This window comes from Triturus cristatus, chromosome 2_2 (assembly GCF_964204655.1).
Source record: "Triturus cristatus chromosome 2_2, aTriCri1.1, whole genome shotgun sequence".
NCBI classification, from domain to species: domain Eukaryota; kingdom Metazoa; phylum Chordata; class Amphibia; order Caudata; family Salamandridae; genus Triturus; species Triturus cristatus.
The window spans coordinates 488,006,412-488,033,367 of NC_140582.1; the positions used below are offsets into that span (position 1 = coordinate 488,006,412).

At 42.8% G+C, this 26,956-nt stretch overlaps 1 protein-coding gene across 4 annotated transcripts in view; it reads left to right on the forward strand.

The window, feature by feature from the left end:
- The window catches only part of INPP4B (inositol polyphosphate-4-phosphatase type II B), a 2,419,090-nt gene that overhangs the window by 2,191,462 nt on the left and 200,672 nt on the right, over positions 1-26,956 (forward strand). For all 4 annotated transcript variants that reach the window (XM_085641585.1, XM_085641586.1, XM_085641588.1 and 1 more), the window contains 2 exons: positions 981-1,121; positions 11,344-11,441. In XM_085641585.1, the coding sequence (XP_085497711.1) occupies positions 981-1,121; positions 11,344-11,441 (239 nt within the window). The remainder of the gene's footprint in view (positions 1-980; positions 1,122-11,343; positions 11,442-26,956) is intronic.

Below are 26,956 nucleotides of genomic sequence, written 5' to 3' on the forward strand. Positions count from 1 at the left end.
CTGTAAGATGTGTTGCAAGAGGTAAAGTTGACAACTGGAACAATTCAACCCATGGGTATCTACCCTGCTGCTCACCGGAGATGGATGTAGTAGTTATTTAATTGTAGAAGGAGGGATACTTTGCTGCATCAACTCTGATATTTCCATTATTCTCGGTGTCTTCGCATTCAGTGCCTTGACGCTGCAGCCGTAAGGCGCATCCCCTTTCAGGCTCTCCCCACCAGAACAAGATTGAATTATTTGCTTTGCCTCCCCTTTTCATATCGGCTTGAGTGCAAGGTTGATGGTGCTTTCCGCTTTGTTTCATATCAGGGCACATGATTTACCACCATTGAGAGCCTCTCCCTTTTGTATTTCAAGAGGCCTCGCTTGTTTTTGCTGCCTCAGTTGCTATGTTTGTAAACTCAACAAACAACTTCTACATGGTTATACATCCATATGTTGTTGAAAAGCTTTATTCGATTACTACAAACTAGAATCATAAAAGCACTTGGCAAATAAAACATTAATATACATAATGTATACAATAAAAAGAAATCGCATTTTACCGTAAAAAAATTACTACTACTATGAAAATCTTTCTCAGTCACATTATTATCAATTTCCTACATTTTACCACGTTTTTCAAAAAATTTACCAGGCACCATGTGACAAATTCATTATTTAAAAATTGCAATGCTATAAATCGCCGTTCAGCATCTTTTAAAATCTAATTTCTTTAAAATTGGTAATAGTCATTTTTTTCTTAACAAGGTATAAAATTTACAGAAAAATACAGAATGGTTTGTAGACTGTTCTGATATATCCATATACTTCCTGGTACTTTACTGAGCTCTGTGCTGGAATTAGTGCCCATAAAAAAGCGCTGATGTGTGAAATAGTTGTTGCTGTTTTGCAGTCCAGGGGGGCCTGGGCATGTGGATACCTTTAGTAAAACAAATGCATCTTCTCAAGCCTTTTTCTAAACATTGTTCTTGCAGGGACTATTATGTCGTGGAGGTCAGGCTTCCAGCGAAGACGTTTGAGTTGTTGCCAGAAGAGATTAAAGAAGGGAAGCTGCTGCGCGTGTGCCCTGTGCTGTTTAATATTGGAATCAACGAACAGCAAACTCTTGCAGAAAGGTAGGACGGCTGCAGAAGATTAATGCTTCCAGGCGCCCTGCCTGGAATATGAATGTGCCGGATGCCCAACAGCTACAGCAACCATAAACACCCACACACACACACGTATACTCTCTCACTAGAGACAGACACGGTATCCACACTCTTGACGAACTTCTGATAGTTTTCCGATCCCAGAATCAATATCCTCCAATCACGTGCCTTCAGTATCAAACGAGAAGAAAAACTGTAGCCAAGGTTATAAGATGTCAGTACTTGCATCATCAGCCCGAATTCTGAAATTCATATGATAGAGGACATTATGTTGTGGGGCATTTTACAGTACATGTTCCAGTGCGGCTCTGCAGCAGTCGAGGGCATTGCATCTCATTAATGGCCTGCTGTGTATTTGCACAATGTATCACTGTCCAGTTCTGCACTTCGTGAAAGATCAGCAATCACTATCTTAGCTGCCACTTTGTGGGTGGTTGCAAGGAAGGAAGCCTCAGGACTTGTAGATTTCAGGGGTGGCAGCTCCATCAGGGCGGAGGAGCGCCGCCCCCCTCCCACCACCAACAGAAAATGAAACTATAATAAAACGGGTTTTAAACCTGTTTTATTATCGTTTTATTTTAATCCCCTGGACCCGCCCCCAGGACTCTAACGAGTCTTGGGAGCGGGTCCAAGGGATGACTGCTGGTGGGGGAGTGGTGGGCACTCCCTTCACTGTGCATGAGGTGTTTGGCTGGCCGTCTCAGGCCGACCAAACACCACCGTCGCAGGGAAGCTCTCTCCAGTCCCGGCTGCGATGCTGGGGCTGGAGAGAGAAAGGCACATGCTCCCAGTCTGCCTGGGAGCCCAAATTGCGGGCGCTCCGGCCAATCCTGAAGCTCCTCTCCTGTGAGAGCAGCTACAGGATTGGCGCACCACCTTAGGGGCCCCCTCCCCTGGCCTCACTGCTATGGTGTAGCGAGGCAAACCCGGAGGTGGGGCGGGCAGTCCCAGTTGCAAGAAGGAACATTCCTCAGTGTTGTCCTGCAATTAGGCCTCCTCCCCCCACCTTAGCAGAGGCACAGCGAGAGGACTGTAGCCCCGCTGTTTAGCTCCCTGCCAGATCCTTAACCCTCTCTGGAGATAAGCAACCCTCAAACCTTCAGCCCTTTGTGAGCTGTTAAGAGGTGCTTGTAGGCGGCTGAGAGGGAGGGGCTGCAACTTCAGGCGCAGGGGGCATCTATTGAGATGCAAATAGCCCTAAATAGGTCAAGTCTATGCAAATTAGAGGGGCCTTGCACATTACCCTTCTGCCCAGGTCCCCAAAAATCCTAAAACCGGCCCTGGGTACAAGAGTCATCTAAAAAGAGCTGCCTAGAAAGCATTTATTTATTTTAACAGTTTTGTATAGCGCGAATAAGACCCTTGCAGGTATCAGAGCGCTTTACAGTACAGAGATATCAACATAAAAAACATTTAAGTATCGTGAAATAGGTGAATACAGTAAAGATGAGCATACACGAATAGCATGTATTTACATGGGCATATCAAAGAGTCAAGTGAATTTGGCTAGAAGAATAGATTTCACTTTTTTTTTTTAAAAAAAGCTGCGGATGGATTAAGTCTCGTTTCTTGGGGCAAGGCATTCCAAATCCTGGGAGCCATTCCTGAGAAGGAGCGGTAGTATGTTTTCTTCTTGGAGAACCTTTGTGGTTTAAGTAGAAGATTGTTGGAGCTTCTAGTGGATCTGTTACCACCCGATAGTACCAATTTCTCCGCTAGGTATCTCGGTGTTTTGTGATGTAAGGCCTTATGTGTCATGCAGGCGATTTTCAGATGAATTCTGGCCTCAAAAGGAAGCCAGTTGAGGGCACGAAGGTCAGGGGAGATGTGGCTGTTTCTTTTGAAGCCTGTGATGAGCCTAGCAGCTGAATTGATTGTGGCTCTTAAAGGAGCAGTCGTTGATCTGGGTAGGCTGCAGAGAGCAATACTTCCGTAATCCACTTTGGGAATTACTAAAGATTGAACTGCCTGTTTAAAGTCGCTGGCCGGTATGAAGGGTTTCAGTTTTCTCAAGGTGGTAATCTGGAAATTAACTCCTTTGGTTGCAGCGCTGATGTGCTTCTGCATATTTAACTTATTGTCCAAGGTTATTCCCAGTGATTTAGCTGAGTCAATGATGATAGGTTGACCATCGAGTGCTGTAATGTGCTTCATCCATTCAAGGATGGTGGTTGTTTGGTTGGGAGGGGCGATTAGGAAAAATTCAGTTTTTAGACTGTTTAGTTTTAGATTATTTTCTGCCAACCAGATCTGTGTTTTATGGAGTGTTGAATTAAGGGACTTGATGTCATCAAGTGAGTGGACCTTAATGTAGAGTTGTGTGTCGTCGGCATACATGTGATATTGGATGTTTGATGAATTGAGTAGCTCAGTGAGAGGTTCCATAAACATATTGAAGAGTGTCGGGGAGAGGGATGAACCCTGAGGTACTCCCAGAGTGACCGGGGAGGGGTTGGATAACGATTGGTTAATCTAGAATCTTTGTGTTCTGTTTTGGAGGAAGGACGTGAACCAGTTTAACACAGTATCAGATAGTCCCATCCTGTGTTTCAGGAGGTCTAGAAGATTGTCATGTTTGACTGTTTCGAAGGCTGAGGATAAGTCAAGCAGGATTAGCAGGCATCCCTTGTTTTGATCCAAAATTTGTAGTGCGTCATCAATTATGTGGGTCATGGCTGATTCTGTGCTGTGCCCTGATCGAAAGCCTGATTGGAATTGATCGAGCAGGTTGAAGTGATCTATGTGATTACTAAGCTGCACGTGGACACATTTTTCTAGCAGTTTGGCGAGGGTCGAGATGTTGGAAATTGGGCGATAGTTATTCAGGTCAGATGGGTCTGCCGATGGTTTTTTTAGGATGGGGGATATCTGACCAACTTTGAGGATGTCTGGGATGATTCCTTGTGAAAGAGAAGTGTTTATAATCCTGGTCCATAGGGGCAATAGCAGTGGAGTGAAAGTTTTTAAATGGGTTGCTGGGAGAGGGTCTGTGAAGTGATTGGAAGGGTTCAGTGCTGTGATCATTTTTAAAATAGTTTCTTCATTGTAGAAGCTGAAGTCGGTCCAGGAGGCATTGTTCTTGAGTGCGAGCTTTGGAGGGGATATTATCGAGATGCTAGGTGTGGTCGGTGCATCACTCCTTTGTGGGCCAGTATGTGATAATAGATCGTTAAGTAGGACTGTCTTTAAGTTTTCAGACTTAGTTGAGAAAAAGGATGCAAGATCCTCACAATTGGGAAGTGTTTCGGGATCAGTTTGGGGAGAGTGAGAGACCCCCTTGGATTGAGCTTTGATTATTTCGAATAGTCTTTTGGGACGATTCTTGGCTTGGTCTAATTGTTGACGAATGAAGTCAGCTTTCGATCGTCTAATCTTTCTATAGTAGGAGTTTCTTTTACTTCTTAGCAATTTGAGGTGGGCAGCAGATGGAGCAGCTCTCCATTGTCTTTCAACTGTTCTTAGAGATCTTCTGTCTTCATTTAGCCTACCATCATACCAGGGGTTTGATCCTTTTGCAGTGGCTCTTTTCAGTTGTAGTGGGGCTATGTTGTCTAGTACCTGGTTCATAGAGTGAAAGTAGTGGTTGGTTAGAACATGTACATCCTTTAGACCCTCCAGTGGGGGTGTGAGGGTGTGACTATCAGTTGTGAGAGAGGCAGGGGTGATGTTTTCTAGGTTCCTCTTCCAAATTTTCGTTCTCATCGGTTGGATAGAGAGTGGCTTGACTTCCTTCTTGATGTGGAAAGTAATTATGTGATGGTCAGACCAGTCGCAAGGGAGGATCGATTCCAGCTGGGTAGAGTCTGTTTTGGGCATTATTAGGTCGAGGATAGAACCCTTTTCGTGGGTGGGGCAATCACATATTTGGGCCAAATTAAGGTCGGACAGAAAAGCTTTGAGGCTATTGACCTCTGGGTCTTCCGGATCATTCCAGTGGAGGTTGAAGTCCCCCAGGAAGATTTGCGTATTTTGTTGTCCGACATTTGCGGCTATGATATCCATTATTGTTCGATGAAGATGGGATTGTTTCCAGGAGGGTGGTAAAAGGAATGTAGAGAGCATAGAGGCTTGTTATTGCTTGTGATGTCTAGGCAAAGGTACTCACATGAAGAAAGCACCGGTGAGTTGATGCGGTTCACCGAGAGGTAGTTCCTATAGATGCAGGCAATGCCACCCCCTGGCCTATCTAGTCTGTCAAGTCTAGTGATGTAATAGTTAGGGGGAATTAGTATGTCTAAGAGGGGCGTGGAGGAATTGTTTAGCCAGGTTTCAGTCAAAATTAAAGATCGGGTTCAGTAGTTAATATGAGGTCAGCTATATCTGTGGCATGACACGATGCAGATGTACAGTTTAGTAGGATACATTTGAGCTGGGTTATAGAGGGAGTAGTGTTATGGTTGTGGAGGATGGGTACCCTCTTGAGGTTGTTTTCAACAATACCTCTAGGAGTATGTCGTCTCGAGACTCTAGAGGCATTGGGTTGGATGGGTTGGATAAAGGACAATTTTTGCAGGTCGTCTGTCTGCATAGGTTCCAAGGGAGGGGGTGAGGGTATGTAGGAGCGAAGTAGGGAGGTAAGATCTTTCGCTGATATGGGGGATGTTTTCCTATTGGGCAGTGATGGGGCTTTGGGGTAAGGTACTGTTTTCCATCTGGGGGGCGACTGAGACAAGGGGCTAGTGCATGGCTGATGAGTGTATTTAGTTTGTGGCTTGCAGAATCAGGTTGTGAAGGGTTTGGATGTCCTCTTTGATTTGGTGTAGGGATAAAAGTATCCTATCCAGTCTGCGGTCTGATGTAGGAGTTGTCGTGGTTGAGAGGGGACGTGTCTGGGTATTAATGCGTTCTTTCGACGTAACTGGTTCAATGTAAGGCAGTATATCAGAGTGGCCGACATTGGCTAGGGGGGGAGTACATAGGGGATGGGAGGGGGTGTTGATGTGAGCAGAAGGCAACGGGAGCGTGCGCTTCGTGGTGCAGGGAGAAGGGGAAGATGGGACTGCATGCTGATAGGAGTGGGTTTGTGAGGAGCGATGAGGGCCCGGTCAGCCGCGAGGTTGTTGGGTATGGTGATGGAAGTGGAGAGGGGAGTACTATAAGTGGGATGGGAGAAGGTGTAATTTAGGAGATGGGGAGTGTTAGTGGTAGGCGAGGGGGCGTGTGTGAAGGCTGGGGGCGAGATAGAGCCAGTATAATGCAAGGTGGGTATAGGAAAAATTGTGATGGTGCTGGGGGCCGAATATGAATTATGTAGGTGTCGGTTGCTTAATGGGGTGTCGGCTACTCCAGAGCTGGGAGTTTTATTGTTATGGGATAACGCTAGGGGAAGTCCAGGTGCGGAATCAGATAGGGGGTCAGTCTGATAGTTGGGGGAATGGTTAGTTGGTGAGGTGGGGTAGGGGCTTGCAACCTTTGCTTTGATGATCGGGAAGATGTTATCCATGTTAAGCATGAAATGTGTATCACTTGCTGGGCACGTCCTTGTCTCTGCGTCCCTTAGTGTGTGCAGAGACTTGGCACACTCCCTAGTGGGAACATTCATAGACTGTCAGAAATCGCCAGAGTTGCATGGGGCTTGTCTCCTGCTAATCAGGGAAAGGTCCATTGGAATGTGTAGGCCTTCTATAGTGCCCTAGTGTGTGCCACTACACATTTTGTATGATATCGTCCATGTGTCATACAGTGTGATACTCCATTAGGTTAAGTATCACACATTTTCACTTTCATTTGTAACTCTTTTGCTTAGTTTGAGCCACACATCACCTTAAAGTGAATCAGAATACCTTTAGAGTGGTGCCTCTGTTAACTCAATAGGCAATATCACCAGGATATCTGTGGGTCACTGTCACTAACTAATAGTTGTATTATAGGCTTCTTTCCTTTAAAAAGTGCACCGGTTTGGTTTCTACACAAAAAGGAGACTTGATACCAGAATGCTGATTGCATGTTTCTGTGAGTTAGCATTTGCCGCTGATATGGCTTTACTCTCTCATGCTCATTCAAATGATATCTAGTAATATAAAGCATAGGGAAAGTATAGGCAGAATGCTAAAAATTATTAGATGAGCCTATGAATGCTCTAGTGTTTGATTTACACACTCAAGAAATGAGTAAGTCACTCTGCAATTGACTGCGATAAAATTGATGGACGGCTATTTTAGGTTTTTAGTTTTTTCCTGAAAACTCTATTCAAGTGTAAGGGTGTTTGAGGTCAATCTGAAGGTTCTGAAGTTTAGGCAGGCACCCCCTGAAACTGAGTATGTTGCTGAATAATAATTGCCATTTTATCAGCATAGGGTAGGGATTTTACAACCAAATTATCTAATAATGTTAGGGAAGGGATAAATATATTCTTTGAATAGTTTGGTGGAATGAGAATATGCTCCTGGCAATCCCATGAGAGCAGACCAATCTTGCAAATGGAGATGAGCCAGTTTGACATTGAAGTAAAGCAGGTAAGGGCTATAACCTTAATCCATAACGCGTTCAAACAGTCTTTCTATACTTCAAAATCCACCATATGATATACAGCACACTGGTCCAAGACGCTCAGTCATGCCCCATCATCACAATCAAGCTTAGCTGTCAGTTCCTGCATGGCAAGAATTAGAGCTGATTCACTGCCTCTTCCTGGATGGAAACCTAGCTGTCAAGTATCAACACCATTGCTCTCTTCCAAAACATAAGATAGCTGTTGTGCAACATTGTCATATCCAATGATTTGGCTAAAGAGAGGAGAAGCAATTCCCACCTTTTAACATTCAGGGACCACCATTCTGCATAAGACATTGTTCATGATCCCATAAACAGGTGGCATTATTTCGGGGACTGGATTTGATAACAACATGCTATGTTTAGTTTCATAGAGTACTGTCACCCATGAGGGTATCCTGAAGCTTGGCAAGTGTGAGGGGATTTGCTTTAAGAGCCAGGTCGTCAGCTTCTCGTGGAATTCAGGAGAGATGAGGAGGCTCTAGTGTGGTGTGGGACGCCGTTCCTTTCTTTAGGAGCGATGTTAAAGAAGCCTTTTATAGAAACATCAAATTGCATAAAAAGTTTAAAAAACACTTTGCATCAGGAGTGCATGTGCAATTTTAATTGCTTCCTCTTTACTGAAACAAGAAGGAAATCATAATCACACTTTAAAATACTTGATTATGCTACTTTTATATAGCGTGCCGAAGGACAACCGAGGAACTAGTACTAACTGAGGTAAACTGATTTTACATCTTGTAAAGTGGATTGTTTTCTGTCATATTTCATGATGCTGAAAGAACAAACAGTTGATCCTGGCAGGAAGATTAGGACTGTCCTGGCCTTTCTTCACTCTTGCATATTTCCAGTAGATTGAAGGCTAGAGGCTGGTTTCTGAGCTGGATCGTCTTCCATTGCCCAATCACAAATCACCCAGTTGGCGATTATAATCACCGCATCCCGCTGTGTGGAGCGGTTCCATTTTTTTACTAGATCTCACGTTGGTGTTCAGTTAAGCCATAAGGAAGGTTAACACAAAAGAAAAGTTTAGAATAGTACCCTGTCATGCAGGACCTACGCTGTTTACGGATAACATATATGCTGGGTCTGGTGGCAGACTGACTCCGTGCACCCCCGCCGCATATGTCAGCCTATGGTTTGCATTAGCTAGCTTGCAGTGCCACTAGAATCTCCTGCTATCAGAGGGATCAGTTTTTGGCAACCTCAGAACACAATAACCTCAGACTCGTGGAAACAATATACTACTTTTCACCCAGTCACTCGTGCTTGCTTGTTTTGCTCTCAGAGCGATACAGAGAAGAAATAGTTGAGCGTTATTACAATAAGAATTTATTGTACCGTAGTTCTTCTCATGTAGAATAAGTGCTCTGTTACAACTGTAACACAGTAGCAGAGATATAGAACCAGCAGTACAATGAATAAAAAGGAACAGTATTGTTCTACCATTTTGCAATAGACACGAACATATACATGAATATGAAATGCATTTATAAAAATAAAGTGCGTACTCCTAAGTTACCTAACTAGATGTACCTAAGTGTACCTAGCATGTGAGTAGGTGCTACAGAGTCTAAGCCTAAGAGCCTATGAGCTAAGAATCCCGCTAGGATTGAGTCGTTGGAGATTAAACCTTGTGCTTGGATGGGAGAGCTGAAGTATGCCTCTTGGAGAGTGTACTTATCAATTATTCATAAGTGCAAAGGATGACATCTTAGCAATATCTAATGGGAAAAACCCACCCTCGGCATGGAACTAGGTGAAAGGTTTAGTCCATAAAAGGCTACAGTCCTTATAAGGCGTGATGTCCCTATAAGGCATTCTGTCCTTATTTGGAGTTATGTCCTTATAAGGCTCGTTCATATGAAATAACGGGAGCTGATGTAGGGAAAGTGTACGATGTTCTCTGGACCTATATTAGGGTAACAATATGAAATATAATAGTAATGAGTTTCTGATTTGACTTCTATTTAGAATCTAAACTATCCTTCTTTAACAGAGGTGAAGCAATTCCTACCTTTCAACATTCAGGGACCACCATTCTGCCTAAGACATTGTTCATGATCCAATGTATTCCATGAATAATACATGGAGTCATCTGTTTGCAGATGGATGCCGGACACAGGTCTTTGGGAGATCCATGTTTAATACTTAGAAGGATAGCTTCCACCTCCTAGCTGGATGCCTTAATACATTTAGAGCAGTTATATCTGCAATGAAGTAACAATTGCAGTAGATTTTCTTAACAAACCTGATGTATATATAACTACCTACAAGATTAATCAAATAAGACAACAAATGTTTACATGACTTGGCAATTAATTGCTCAGATGAAGAAGCCAGTCTAAGGTGAAACGGGAGGCAGTTCGAGAATCATAGTACTTTTGCAAAAATATCCTGTTGTGTTTGCATTCTTTGTTCACCTTTGAATATCTAGTCTAGACAAGGAGATGTTTCTTCTGTTGTGGGTGCCACCAGAGACTGAGTTTAGAAGCAAAGTAGTCAGGTTTAATAGAAAGGTTAATCACAAATCTAACTTTGAAGTAGATTCTCACTGGCCGAAAGAGCCATGGCATTTCTTTCAAGGTAGGTGAGATGTGCGCAAAATGTGGTTTTTGATTGGTCTAGCTGCTGCATGACACACATCTCTGGTGTCAATCAGGACTTTGGGATATTATGTACTGCTGCATTGCCTCTGTGAAAGTATGATAAGAAGAGGTCTTGGACAGTGAACTTAGTCATTCAAGGGTGATAGGGCCTGGCTTTGCACAGTGATGTAAGCTGCTATCATGATGTTTGTGCTTTTTCTTGATATGGTCCTTGTAAAACATAGAGCAGTCAATATATAAGCTTGGGCTTTTAGTAGAGAATGGCAGATGCAGGGGAAGCCATCTGTATACACATTGTTGAGACGCTACTTGATGATGGGCTTGTGAGGTACTACATTATTTAGGGCAACCTTAGTCTTTATTAGGCTGGATTTCATATATATCCTTTTGAAACCAGGTTTGAATAATACGCAGGCAGAATCTGAGTTTAAGAAGTCCATTAATCAATGGCATTTTACGGTATATATTGGTGTCACCAGTATATGGGTGGATAGCAGTGTCTTATTGTCTGATTAGTTTTCCCAGTTTCTCCATGTAGAGACTAAACACCATGGATCACAGTGGAACCTCACAGGAGAAAGCCATTGGGGGGGGATCTCGAGCTATTCTGTATAGATTGTTGTATGATAGAGGCGTACACAGTCTAGGCTGCCAATGAAAGACTTTGCCAGTAGTGCACATGCATGACATAGTGGACGATGCATCAATGGCTGCTGCAAGTCAAGTGGCATTAAGAGCCAAGGTTGACCTTTATCAGTCACTGACATAATAGCATCTGCTACATTTATGGTGGCAGTCTGTGGATTATTGCAGGGGGGTAACCCAGATAGGACATTGTTAGATCAGTGAGTAGTTGACTAGCTCCTTTGAACCACCCCATGTATGAGAGAAATATTGTATGTGCTCCTATTTTTTTATGTATTCTCCCTATCTACATTTACCATAGCTATATAAAGCTATATCCAGCTCGTTTAACAAGACTGCTTGCATAAAAGGTTGTCACAAAACTAGAAGAAATAACAAACATTGAAACCAGGCTTATTTGTCACGAACCAAGATGTGTGTAACTGTTCTTTCTGACATTTTAGGTTTGGTGATATCTCTTTGCAAGAAAATATCAACCAGGAGAATTTAGAACGACTTAAAGAGTACTACTTGCTGTTTGCTGAAAAAATGCCACCAGATTGTAAGTATTTGTTTGCTGTAGTAAGGCTTTTAGACATAAAAACAAAGATTGTTTTAAAGTTACAATTTCGAAAACATGACATGCCAATATATTCAGTGTCTGCTTTTGAACAGTGTTTGGTTCAACAATTTAGAAAGCTTAAGCATGATTCTGGAAAGCTCATGCCTAACCTAAAAAAGTTTAGGATATAAAACAGTAATCAAATAACTATTTTAACATTATAGCTTGCTATATTGCATACATTGTATTGCATAACACTCCTACTGCATCTACTACATCGACGTACCCACTTCATTTCAAGGGCAGTAGTATAGATGGATACAATTGTTCATAGGGTTAATATAGCAATGTGAATGTGAAAATAGTAATACTGCACTTAGCAATGTGATTTAGTGGTAGGTGATGTACTGAATGCACTACAACTGTGCATTGATATTATTGACCTCATTGTAGTGTCATACAACTGTGTTTCAGCTCTATGAATTTTGATTACATGATACGACATTTCTACCAATTACCAAAAATGCAGAGCTGTCAGTGCCAACAAATATATCTAGCTGGTAAATCATTTTCCCTCTCTGCCTCAAAGTCACGAGTGCAGATTGTCATGGATACCTGCAGAATACAATGTCAAACGCACCCAGGAGAGCTCAATCAATATCATGGACTGGGAAGGCAACCATTCTCAAATGTAGGGCTGCAGGGATGGAACTCGCTCACATTGGACTCTGATTCGCATTTGGCCTTTCCCTCGTTGATGTATATATATATTATTTATATTATATTCATTCACTGGAAAGAAAACAAAGGTTACAGGTACATTATAGTTAGGAAATATTGTTAATAAAACCGTAGAAAACCACTGCAAAAGACAAAAGTTAGAGGGATGTTATATTTAGGCTCAGATTTCACTTGTACAAAACCATACAAGTTCAGCAGCTATAGTTACCTGAGCTAACTGTAACTTAGCCCAGCCATGCACTGCTTATGACCTCACATATTAGATCACTCATGACATGCACAATGACATTCCTGATGACAGCTCAAATGACATCACTGATGACAGCATCCAGTGATTGTGAGTGTTTTCTAAATGTTTGAGTGTTAAACAAACATAACAAAGGTACTACAATAGTAAACTAGGATACCTTGTGTACTACTAATCAGTGATACTATTTCAAACATATATTGTGTGAGTTGCTGTGTGACTGTGTGTATCTGTGAGCGAGTGGGTGTGTGACTGACTGTATGGGTGTGTGAGTGGCTGCATGGGTGAATAAGTGGGTGTATTGGTGAATATCTGTGTGTGTGAGTAGTTATATGGGTGAGTGAATGGCTGTGTGAATGGCTGTATGGGTCCATGAATGTATGTGAGTGGCTGTTTGGGTGACGTAGTGGCTGTGTGAGTGACTGTATGAGTGAGTGACTGGGTGTGTAAGTGGCTGTGTGAGGGAGTGGCTCTGTGAGTGGGTGCTTGGTTAACTAAGTGGATGTGGGAGTGGCTGTATTGGAGAGTGACTTGAGTGGCTGTATGGGTGATTGAAAAGACATGTTAATGCTTGTATGGATTTATGAATGGGTATGTAAGTGGTTGTGTGGGTGTGTAAGTTGCTCTGTTGAGAGGCTGTATGGGTGAGTGACTGGATGTGTGAGTAGCTGTATTGGTGAGTGAGTGGGGGTGTGAGTGGCTGTATGGGCGACTAAGTAGCTGTGTGAGAAACTGTATAGGGGAGTGAGTGTCAGTGAGGGTAGGTGTATGGGTGAGTGGCTGTATGTGTGAGTGAGTGGGTGTGTGAGTGGCTCTGTGGATGAGCAAGTGGTTGTGAGTGGTTGTATTGGTGTGTGAGTGTGTTTATGAATCAGTGTGTGAGTCGTTTTGTGGATCATGTCATTAGTGATGTCATTTGAGATGTGATCAATGATATCATCAGTTATGTCACTAACCATGTCATGAGTGATGCAGTGTGTGAGGTCATAAGCAGTGCATAGCGGGGGCATAAGTTATAGCGAGCTCAGGTAACTAGAACTGCTGAAATTCTGTGGTTTTGTATGAGCAAAATCTAAGCCTAACTATAAGGTCCCTGTAACCTTTGGTTTTATGAGGTATTTCTAAGGTTTTTTTAATTCTATTTCCTAACTATAATATCCCTGTAACCTTTATTTTTTTCAGTGAATTTCAAAGATTTCTCAAATTCTATTTTGAAAGTATTATGCCCCTATAATGTTTAGTTTTTTTTAGTTAATTTCTAGGGTTTATTTTTAGTACTAAGTATACTGTAATTTACATTGCTTTTTAATTTTGTAATATATATTTTAAACTGTAGATATTTAAACAAAAATATATATACTTTATATACGTTTAAAAGGTCAAAATCGCATATGCACCTAATGTAAATATTTTTGCAAATGTAATACAACATGTTTGTGTGGTTCTCTGAGTGGTGTGTGGGTATGTGAGTGGGTGTATGAATGCCTGTGTGTGTCTGTCAGTGTGTCTGTAACTGCCTATATGGGTCTGTGAGTGGGTGTGTGAGTACCACCATAGGCCTGTGAGTGGGTCGGGGAGTACCTGTGTGGGTGTGTAAGTAGGTCTGTCAGTGCATGCACGGATTTCTGAGTGGGTGTGTGAGTGTCTGTGTCGCTTTGTCAGTGGCTCTGTGAGTGTCTGTGTGGTTCTGTCAGTGGGTGTGATAGTGCATGTGTGGGTTTGTGAGTGTGTGGGAGTAGTTGTGTGGGTCTGTAAGTGGGTGTTTGATTGCCTATGTGGGTGTGTGAGTGGGTCTCTGAGTATCTGTATGGGTCTGTGAATGAGTGTGTGAATATCTGCATTGGTCTGTGACTCAGTCTGTGAGTGCCTGTGTAGGGCTGTACATGGGTCTGTCAGTGCCTTCATGGGTATATGAGTGGGTGTGTGAGTACCTGCATGGGTCTATAAGTTGGTGTGGCAATGCCTGTGTAGGTGTGTGAGTGGGTCTGTGAGAGTCTGTCGTGGTCTGTGAGTGGGGGGTGTGAGTGTTTGAGTGGATTTGGGAGTAGGTGTGAGATGGTCTCAGTGAGTCTGTGAGTGGTAATGAGAGTGTCTGATTGGGTCTGAAAGTGTGCATGAGAGTGTCTGAGTGTCTGTGAGTGTCTCAGTGGGTCTGTGAGTCGGTGTGTGAGTGTCTGTGTGGATCTGTGACTGGGTTATATGAGTGCCTGTGACAGTTGGTCTGTGAGTGGGGTGTGAGATCCTGTGTGGGTCTGTCACTGGATGTGTAAATGTCTGGGTGGGTCTTTGAGTTGGTATCTGAGTGAGTCTGTGAGTGCCTGCATGAGTCTGTGAGTGGGTGTGTCAAAGCATGCATAGATCTGTGAGTGGGCATTTGACTGTCTGTGTGGGTCAGTGAGTGAGTCTGTGACTGTCTGTGAGGTTCTGTGTGGGTCTGTGGGTGGGCAGATTTCCATAAAGCGTTATTGTCACCAACTTCATAAAATGTACTATTGATAAAAGAGTTAATATTTTCTGTTCACATTGACAGCACTCGGAAGAGCAATAACAATATAGTAAGGTAACTAGAAAAAGACAACCCCTTGCTTTTTAGAAACATGACCAATTGTTCTGTGATCCCTCAAACTATTTTATTTCCTCACTATGTGAGATGCGCTAAACAGTTTAATGCAACTACCTATGCCGGAATGCTTATTGTTTCACAGCACACTCTAAATTGAGGAAAACAAAATAAACATATTAAAAACACACAAAATTAAATCTAAACAATTACAGTATGATAGTGTCGCTCCATTTAGGCCTACACAGTCCAGCAATGTGTCAAATTGAGGTAAAACATGCACGCTGAGTTGATATTGCAGATTTCAATACCATACATATATATTTTATGGGACATCAACATTTTCATATTTCTCTGGCTTATAATCAGTTTCCTGGATAGATCGATAGAAAGGTAGGAAAGATAATTATTGTGGGTAGAGCACGAAAGAAGTAAATAACAGGGTTGTTTATAGTGTAATTCAAATATATTAGATATTATATACTAAAGCAGTATGTACATAGTTGCAAAAGAGTTCACTTAACCATGTAGGAGAGTCAGTAACTGAGCCACTATGAAGTCATTCAGAAGACTTATATTACCAATGCTCTCATTAGAACAATCTACCTTTTCTATTTTTCTGTATCTCCTATTCCTACCTCCAGCTTCACACATTCTCCAAATATAATGAATGAAATGTAAGGGTGACAGACATAAAGTGCACAAGTAGATAAAAGAAGACTAGCCTAAGCTGTAATCATTGATGGTGTACTTTTGGAAATAGGCCGCTTAACGCAATGCTGACCCAGAAACGGGAGAGAATAGAGCCACAAGGCGGACCGCTCTTTGACAACCCTATACAGTCCCAAGAATTGTCAGCTACTGAGAACCGGTGACGAGGAACAGAATCCTTTACACAGCTGCCCATGCTCTTGGACACTGGGAGGCAATGAACGGTCATAAGGGTGTGAAACTAAATACGGGTTGGACACACCAGAATCCACCGCATAACATTTAAGGCATCCATGCATTATCTAGGAAGAACGTACATCTAGGTGTCCAAGACATTGGTATATGGATAGAAGTTTTATCACGCATCGCTAATATATAAGGGGATTGTTCATGATGGAGTGACATTTTAACATCCAGACACCCAATCAGAAGGACTGGGATCGTATCACTAGGGTCATAAAATTTGAACGAAGAATCTGTAATTATCACTGCCTCCTAATACTACGTTACCGGTTCCCCATACCAAGTTAAATACAATGATGGAATCCTGATGAAGGCATTGCCGAAACGCGTTGGTCTTTCCATTACATGTTCTTCCATCAGACGTCACTGATAATTTATCTCTGTTTTCTTTACTTCATTGGTACATTTAGACTTGAGCCTACATTGAATCAAGTAATGATACGCTGGTATTAGAATGATCTAGAAAATTGTACTACCTTATTCTATTCATTCATTTATCATTGTCCAGAATCATTGCTGAGTTTAGGCAATGTGTACATGTGGTTTTGATTTATGTCACTAGCAAATTTGTCTGTCTATTTCACTGTTTATTGTACATATATATATTTATATGTTACATCTATTTTTGATATGAGAAAGAAACTTTGAAATTCTATCAGTAAAAAATATTAAAATTAAATTAAATAAATAAAAACCAATATAAATATGATCATGCTATGATTATCATTTTCAAATTGAAAGCCTTTACAGATTTGGAAAACCTGGCATATTGATTCAATTTTTGCTCCTTCCTGCATAGCTATCAATTTTATCGTTGTTGCCTCCCCCTTTTTCCCAACGCAGTACTTTTGGAAATAATACAGAAATAATAATAAGAAAAGTCACAATTACCGGTAAAGGTTTAGAAAGTCATGCCATATTTGTGTAAAAAGAGTTTCCTTGTCTTAAGTCAATTTGTTTAGTAATTTATCAGAAGGGGACTTGACATCACTAACAATTTCTTTTATCAGATGAACTTTTTTTTGCATTCTGTTGGACGTACAGTATGAGTGAAGAAGAAACTTTAGCTGATTTTCTATATGGGTATTTTGCAGGCTCTTAATGCATTCATCCTTAGATAAAATTTCTGTAATCATTTTGATGGAGTAGTTATCCTCAAATAGTTTTTTTTCCATGTTATCTTTTAATATCAGCCTAAAACGATTTTAACCTACATGTAGGTCAACAAATTTATCATAAAACGTACATTTTTTAGGGGCCAGAATAGAGATCCACCTGTTGAAATTTTCTTTTTGTACATACCTGAAGCCATAAGTTGATTTTTTTTGCAGCAATTTTTACTTATTTATCATGTTTAAAAATTGACCTTGAACCATTGGGGATAACAGCTCACTCCAGTCATGCTCTGTTTCTTCTGGATAGTAGCTGTCTCCCCATTTGTGGGAATGCAGGTATTCTTGTGCCAATTGTCTTGATCACAGGCACCCCTTTTGATGACCATCCTTTTCCAAGGCAGCAACACATGCACGCTTCATCTTGTGGCATCCCACATTTGTGGTTTATCCACATCACATATTTGGAGCTGCTGTTTTTCATAAAGGCTTATCTAACATTGTGAATATTTACTGGTGTTCTGTGTGGATGGCCTTCTATAGTAAATGATCTCAGTCATTTGTAAAGCATAGGCATGCGACAAGCAACCAAAGTACATCCATTTGGTTCAGCTGAATGTTCGACATTAATCTTGATGTGCATGTTTGTGGGGTTTGCCACTAAGGGTGGAACAGTTTCTCTCTGACTGGAAATTCTTTTGATACACAAAAAATATATACCTACCCTAGTCTGGAGAGTAATGTGACCAGTTTGATATTAGATCTGTTATGGGACAGCCACAGATGTTGCGCCTCCATATTGGGGCATTTTAATGGGTCAAGATATCGCAAAGGATACTACTGAAACCCCATATGGACATAGCAGTGACAAGCTTGGTTCTTAATTCCAACTAAAGGACCCATGTTGGTTAGTCCTCCAATTGCTTATTGTTAATATGCATTACTCTGTGTCCAAGTCTTCTTCTTTACTGCCATTAAACAGCAAGTTCGCTTCATTCAGAAGTCTGGATTTGCCTTTCCTAATCCTTAGAAAAGAAAGTTTATGTATGTTAATGTACATAGTCCTTATCTTATACTTATGATAATTCTGGGAGCTACAAATTGTAACTACCCCCTACCAATTGTCTCAAGTACCAAGCAACCATGCATCCCCTTGAGTGGAATTCAAAAGGGCAAGGAAGGTGGATAACCAGGACTGTGGACAGATGGACTGGAACTTGGACTAATGAAAATCTTTAATACTTATTTTAGAGCACTATCTACTCATCGATCTTTCTTGTCCCAGTCTTTGTGCAGTGAAGATGTACCAAAGAAGCACAACACTGACTACAGGCAACTGAAAACAATTACTGGGGTTGCAAGCTGTCGCCCAGATGTTGCAAGAAAAGACAACAGAGGAGAACAAAAGGGAGCCTAGAAGGCACCTCACACCAACATCCTAAAGTGGAAAAGGAAGGAACATAGAGCCACCCAGGGATGTTGCCTATTGTTGGACTTGGCCCTCTCAGGAGGGTCATCCCTAACTTGTTTGCCTTCACCCTCCTGTTTTCCGAAACAGTTTTGTTGATTTTTAGAGCTCTGCACACTTGACCGCTGCTCACCAGTGCTAAAGTGCTGGTGCCCTCTCCTAAACATGGTGATATTGGCTTATATCCAATGGGCCTACACACAAGTGGCACATATAATTTATTTGTAAGTCCCTAGTAAAATGGTACTACATGTACCCAGGGCTTGTAAATTAAATGCTACTAGTAGGCCTGCAGCACCTATTGTGCCACCCACTTAAGTATCCTTTTAAAACATGTTTCCTGCCTTCCATAGCAGCTGTGTGTGCTATTTAAAACTGCCATATTGACCTGGCAAAATGAAGCTTTTGACAGGCCTTAACCTTCCTGTTTAATATATATAAATCACCCCTAGGGTAGGCCCTAATCAGCCTCAGTGCTTCATTTGTAAAAAAAAAAAAAGTGTCCGGGCCCTCACCAGCAAGCCACTGCAGCTTACACCACACAACGCCCCTGCCAGCTCTGAAAATGGCAGTACCAACACAATTACTAATCATCATACTCTTAAAAGTGTGACAATTCAGTCTACTCTAGACCCCCAAAGGTATAAGAATAGCTTGGGTGGCAGTCAATAGTCATTTCTAGCAGTGCCACCTTGTGGCAGACTTTGACAATCCCCGGGGTTGACAATTAAGGGCCAGTGCTGAGCACCGGAAACCACTGGCTCAAATTAAGCACTGATCAGTCCATAGGGCAGAGTGCAGAGTATTTAAAAAGGTGGACATGTACTTTTAATTTTTTCACATCCTGGTGGTGAAAAACTCCTACATTTGTTTTTCACTACTGTGAGGCTTCCTCTCCCATTGGATAACATTGGATTACCTTATTACATTTAATAAGTGATAACTTTCAATTGGGAGCAGATAGGAATATCGGGTTTCTTGTCTAAAGAATTGTAATTTAAAACCCTCCTTGATGATAAAGGAGGAATTTTGGTCACAATTCTGAAAATGCCATGTTTAGAGAGTTGGTGATGTTGTATCCTAACCATTTGGTGCCTGCAGCCTGTATAATGGGTCACTTGACTAGGTGTAGCTAGCAGCTGCTCTTTGTGTATTGCTACCAGACAGTGAGACAAAGGGGAAATGTGTGTTGGCAGAAAGGGACATCTCTGATTGATGAGGGGGAGGAGCTGTCACCTACAACACTTGCACTACACAAAGGGTCTGCTTGAGCACACTCACAAATGATTTGACACTAGTCTCTTGTGCCCCCAAACAAGCTGGAGCCAGGGCAGATAGGAAGGAAATTCCAGACACCGCTGGGGATGGAAACCTCCAGAATTTTACCCTACTTCAAAGCTGACACAAGGTATAAGTATTGGGCCTTCAGACCCAACTCTTCAGCACACTTCTGAACCTCAGGCTCAGAGGGACTGCCGTCCTGCTCTGCTGTAAGAAGGACTGTCACTATGCTGCCCTGCTACTCTTCTGCCCTGCTGCCTGAGTGAAAAGGACAGGACCTGCATCTTAAACCCAGAACCACCAAGTGACTCAAAGGCTAGTTGGCGGGCCTCCTGATCAGAGGCTCCGGGACAGAAAAGGCTCCAACCACCTTGAACCCAGCACCTAGACTCTGTCTGCTGTGAGTCCTTCCCCCCCCCCAGTCTTGGACACTTGGAAGAAGGCCTGGAGGTGCTCTGCCAGCATAGCTCTGGGCCAACCAGAACTGATGCAGTGTGAGGCATTGTCCTGCAGCTCTGCATTGGGATTGCCACTGCGTGATGCATCCTCAAAGCTGGACCCCACAGCTCTTGGGAACTGCCGCATGCTGTACGAAACATCCCCGACTCAGGACCTTGCATTGCAGTCCTGTAGCTCCCCAGAATCACAGCTGCGCAACACATCCTTGACACAGGACCTTGCATCTCAGCCCATAGCCCATCCAAACTGCAACTGTGCGACACATCATCTAAGCAGCATCTAGCAATCGCCTGCAACATGGCCTAACTGGACTTTGTGTAGCGGGCCTAACTTGGTCCCTGTATCTGGATCGGGCTTCATATCGGTTAGTGTGAACTTGTTACTTTGTCCTGACCCGGCACAACCAGATAACCATAGTTGGTACTTTGTGCTTTTAGGCACTATTTTCACTTAAATGTTTAAAATTGCATATTCCTGGTTCAATTTAAGTGGATTTTTTCAGTTTTGGTTTCAATTAATTTATTAAAATGTACTCTCTTTTTCTAAGTTGGTGTGGGATTTCTCTTGTGTTGGGTTTTCACTTTATTACTGTTTGAAGTACTGCATACTTCTTTACCCTTTGCTTCTAAGTTAATCCTAGCTGCTTTGTGCTAAGCTACCAGAGAGTTAAGCACAGGTTAATTTGGGCTTTGCTTGTGACTTCACCCTGACAAGGATTATGGTTGCTGCTTGAGTAGGGTTTCACCCCCCCCCCCCCACCCCAACCACTAACCCAATGTTCTTTACCTATAAAGAACATCCAGCGAAACCACCAGAAGGACCCTGGGTAAAACAACCCACAACACACCAAGAAGAAGTAAGAGAGATTCAATAGGTGCACCGACTCAGAATCACAGCAGTAAACCTCATGTCCACACTTGTAAAAGTCAAACTGGGGAAACAAGAAGGCGTTAATCTGCCAAGAAGTAGGGGGACCAGAACAGTAAGATGGCGAGGACCATACAGTTAGACTCTGCAGCCAGACTGCAAAATTCAAGGAACCACCGAAAGATGTACAGGTGGCCCAGAGTTATGTGGACCATGAAAAGATAAAAGATCCAAGATCAAAAACCCATGGCATTGCAGAAGGACCGCTGTGTCTGGGTAAGCAGGCATACACGCCCCCAGCACAAAGCTAGGGCTGGCCCGCCAGACCCTCCCCTGAGGAGAAGGCCCCCAAAGAAATTCAACTTTGGGGGAAAGATCTACCAGTCCACGGATGCCAGAGTTTGAAAAAGAGCCTCTTGTGAACCCACAGAGAACTAAAGGCAGGAACTATTTGTAGATCCCAGCAGTAGGAAAACCCAGAGATCTGGACAAGGAAAATTTGCATAAAACATTGTGTTTTAAGGGTTATGATAGGTAAATCATCTCTGTTGAACTAGGCAAACCTCAGTGCGTAAGGATTTGGATGAGCGGGTAATGCAAATGCATACATTACTACCCCTAAAGTGAGGCAATGAACGTAATCCAGTTCACCAGAAATGATGCCCTAAATAAGTGTTGGTTTTCTAGAGGGAGACCTGCATTGTGGCTAGGCAACATATGTATTCCCTGCCTGCTTTGCAGCTTCCCTTGTAGGGGCACAGTGTCAGTTTTAAACTGCTGCAGGAGGAGATGGGCGTGGCATGCACAGATCTGTGCACCTTCCTCTCTGATTGAGATGTGCGAGCCGATCTGTACCAACCACAGCCTGGAACCTACCTGCATGCACAGATTGTGCAGGTAGATAACATGCCAGTGCGCAAACCAGCATGAGCACTCCCATCGCAAATTGCACGTGCGCAAATTGTTTTGTGAATTTTTCACAGGCGCAGAAAATGTTCTGTGTTTTTTCTAATGTGCTTTATTAGACCAGGAATACTGCAGTGTGAATTGAGTCCTTCCTCAATATTTCAAATATTTCTATAAAATAAGCCACACTTCTGTTCGTGGAAATGACTCAGGATTTAAGGACCGATAAAAGAAAAGTATAATCTAGGGAGTCCTCAAACAATCGCCCGTACTTGCTACTTTTCTCCCCTCGTGCTCGACTACTGACTTGATTGGACTCGAATCAGTTGTCCTGATTTTACTTGTGTTTTTTTTTTAATGTGAACATGTACCGTTGTAATACCCTCGGGTCTTGCCAGCGCTAAATACAACTCATAAATAAATAAATAATCCTCTCTCAGTGCACACACCGCAATAAATCAAGGAAAAGCCGGAGAGTGTGTCCCCTTTAGGGGTTATTGCTGTCATCGCGCCTGGAATTAAGTTTTCAATTGGCAAAAATAATGTCTTGTTCACAGCTATTCACAGACGTTCTGTAGCGCCAGCTGAAGAAACATATACGTACCTACCGGTGTGTTTATTTCTGTAAAATAATCACTCTACAGACCATTTCTGATTCAGAAGATAACACTTCTCAACTGCTCGAAGCAACCTGGAGCGCTGACGCGACATTTCTGGTTGCAGATTTCAGTAGATAATAGCAATTGTCAGCTGTTCAGTGCTCTTGCAAAAGTTAGATGCTTAGACATTTGGGAAGTTATTATTATTTTTATTTTTAAACAGAGTAAAAAAATTGGCAATGAGAGGAGCTCTCCTCAGCCATTTTTTCAGCTACTAGCGCCTACAAGTAAATCAACCGATTTAAAATTGATTCGGTACATTGCACTCCAATCTAATAAACCAGCAGTAGAGAACTAGATGACAGTTAGTTGTCTTAAACAGAATTGAGAAAATCTCTTCAAACCTCAGGAGAAAAGGGACTGAATGTAATTTAATAATACAAAGAACTGATGATCGGCTTCACTTTCGAGAACATTGTTCCTCTCTGACCATGCAAGGAACGGCTCATCTTACAACCAGGCCCTCATGGAGAAGTGTGGCTCAATGGTTAGAGTGGCAGACCCTGATGCAGAGGTCTGGCCCGGGACCAGGGTTCAACTCCCCGTCTCGGCGGGTCTTGGGCTCAAAATTCCACGGACCTGACAATTCTCACCTCTGGGCCTATTCCAATCATGGAGTCCCACTCTGCAACTCTGGGCAATAGCTTGCTTAATCTCCACAACGGCCCCCACAACGCTAAGGATTACTGGCCTCCACCTTGGGGGTGCCCAGGAGTGGACACCTCACAGGGAAAGCCAGGAGGGGTTCCACAGCGGTATTCGTACAAGCGCCTTGAGACCCTTGCGGGTGAGTAGTGCGCTATACAAGTATCAATTTACATTTACATGCAAAGACAGAACCCATAGATGCCATTGATGCACGGGTGCTGCTGTAGCGCCTGGCTCCTCACACCACTCTTCAACTAGTTTAATCCCAGTAATAGAGGCGGAATCTCCCACTTTACCCACTGAAGGAGCTGGTGTCGGTGTGCTGTACCACCACATACGCCCAAGAACAAACTCCATACCAACAACGGCCTAAGGCACCAGCCGCACAGCCTCACCAAGTCTGTTCATCTGTATGGCCTTAGTGATGGGGTCATTATAATCTGAATTTCCTAGTGGAACACTGTATATGCTGCATGCTAAGGGAGATTATTGTCTATAGTTCCTGGTGGGTGTTCTGTAGAGGCGTCCATTTTTAGGTCCTCAGTTTGTGCTTATGTGTCTGTATTTTCTGTGCGTTGCCTCTCTGTGCGTGTTATATTGTCTGTTTTGGTTGTGCATGCGCACCCTATTATGTCCGCTCCACGCTAAAGTAAAAGAACTGTGTTAGCAAAAGACACTATTGCATTTGTGCCTTGACATTGTGATTCACAGAGAGGTTGGTCTGATCCTCTTGTTGCAGCACTGATCACACTTTAAGTATGACAGGGTGACCTGAAAATGTGTTAAGTCTTCAGTGCCACTTTTCAATGAACTATATCTGAGCGTACCTTTAAAAAAAGCAGTTCACTGCTGCATTGAATCGTTCTGCGCACAATTCCCCTACCCCCTGTCATGTTGCTGTAAAATGTACAATTTAACACTTTAAATATATTTAGGGTACATGGATTATGGGTGTCATGTCATTAATGTTCTCATTCATTTGTTCAGCATGCCGTGTTTGGGATGGTACAGTGGTGAAGGAGGAGGGTCACGTTTTGTTATTTCGATACTACACTAATGACCACAAACACCTCTGTGTGATAAGAGTAGACTTAAAACAAAAGCCGGAGTTTTCCTGCATCCAGATACGCAACATCTACTCCCAATATCCTCAGTCAAGGTAGAAACCAGAAAGCAACTGTCCTTAATCTGGAGATTGATGAGCAAAGTTAGCTTTTCGTTTGCAAAGGATATCCCACTCAGACCATTGAGCATCAGTTTCCCTGTAACATGGTTCTATCCGGAAAGGGATAATTCTGGGATTCTTGTGCTATCCCCCTTTATTTCCTCCCCCCAGTAACATTACCTCAGGTCACGGACTGTAATATAGCTCTAGCCAGTCTCTCATTAGTTGTGTTCCTTTTGGGTCTCTTGGCCCCTTTTCTGAAGATATACAGCCCCAGGGATTCTGCTCACACCAGAGTTCCAAGTCCTTAACTTTGGAGTGTTTTCAGGATCAGCCCAGATGTTCTGCAGACAGAGGAATGGGGCCTCGTTTTTACTCTGTCACTTACAGGATTGTTCTCCCACTCCTTTAGTGAGTGTGGATGCTGTGTCTCCTTCCCTTCCCCACCTCCTTGCATCCTTGGGTGGTGCATGTTTCAGCTCTTGCCTTTTTTTAATTGATAGGAAGAAATGAGAGAACCTTGCTGCTTTATTGAGGAACTCTGCCCATTGTCTCGTGGTGTTGACTATGGCTCTTATTAATGTCTGTAACTGCGAGTGGTTTTGCGTTCTTCCTGAATCTCATGTACAGCAAGTCAGTAGTGGTTTGCTGGCGCCCTCTTTCTTCCTTACTCGCTACCACCCCTGCCTCAGGACCCGGCAATGTCTAGCGCACTTGATTGAGCTGCTGCATGGTGCGTATACATACATGACTCAACCAGTCCAATGTAAAGACCATGTTAGAAACATATTCACTCCTCTCTGTGAATATGCTATAGGTATGTGCAAAACATAATTTTTTTATCCATGAAATTATGCAAAATATCGTGGAAATGATGTGAAATGTTTAATAAATTATGTGAAATGCACTTTGGGATATCTCGAGATGAAAATTGAACATGAGGGTATACCTCACTTTTAAAAATCCTCAGCTTTGAATCAAACGCATTTTCTTCTGGAACCTGTCTCTCTCAAGACACTTTATGTTCAAACCAGTCCTCTGCAGCAACCAATTGTGTGAAGGGTTGATCTGGTGTAATTTCTTACGTTTGACCTAATTTGGCTACCACAAAATTACGCAGATTATGGAAACAATGCAAGAGTAATGGAAGCTGTTTGCCTCAGCCCAGTCTATACTGCTGGACAAGTCTAGCTGGGTTTATGAGACCCAATGAGGTAACTTTGTGTGGAATCCAGGAGACACCACCACAGGGTTTGTAATGTGTGAAACTCTTTCAGCCCTACAAAAACAAACAAAACTCATTACACATATTTACATCTATATCTCCCTGTGAAATTATTTAAATAATCATTCCTATGTGGATGTTGGCCATAACTGACCATTTCAATGAACGGCTCCAGAATCCCATTCCGAGTAAAATGGAGTCTGCGTAAAGTAAATCCTTCTTTAGTTTAAAACAACAGTGTGTCAATGTCTGGCAGATTACTCTTCTACATATCACTAACATCATGATTTCTTGCTAGCGTCCTATTTTTCATACGCCTTCATCAGCCCCCTCCAAGCATTCCAGAGACTCATGGAATCCTGGACTTCAACTAGAATATGGTTAATCCAAGGTATATCTCTTATCTATTTACAGCCCACGAAGGGCTGGGGAGAGAGGGTCCTCTCCTTTACTGGAAGGGAAGGAACGTCAAAGCCAGTGCTTAATTTGAGCCAGCGGTTCGGGTGCTCGGCACGGGCACTAAATTGTCAAAGCTAAGTCTGCCCATTAGTGGCGCTGTTTGTACAATTTAGAGATGAGCACAGCAACAGTTGTTTTTTAATTCAATATGCGTTAAATGAATAATGCCTGCTGCCAAAGCCATGCTTATAGTTTTGGGCGCCTGGAATAGTCAGGAATGTCACAACTGTAGATGGCAGCATTGACAGTGACAATGAACAGTGCAGGTGGAAGTGGCCTCCTGATGAGGGCCCTGGCACTTTTTAAAAAAAAACAAATAAAGGTGCCTATTAGCATATCGGGTGGATCACCACCGCCGGACGGCGGTGGCTACCGCCGGCCCGGCGTTGGCGATCCGCCCACCAGATGCTCCCGTTTCACCCCCCACCATACTAGTATGGCAAGGGATTTACGTAAATGGGTCGCGACACTGCTCGTCATGCTGCAAATAACCCCAAAGGATTCTGGATAGTGTAGTGGCTACGGTGAGTACGCCTACGCCACGAGTATATAGAAATATAATGCCATCCCTGGACACGTGTTTCGAGGTAATTGCCTCTCGTCAGCAGGGAGCAGGTAGGTATGCGGGGTGCCGATGACTGCCATATATATAGGTAAAATACCTTCCAAGGCGCGCAGGTGCAGACACCGGGCTCGTCAGCCAAAGTCGCTCGAATGAGCTATTAGTAATTTACGTAAATGGGTCGCGACACTGCTCGTCATGC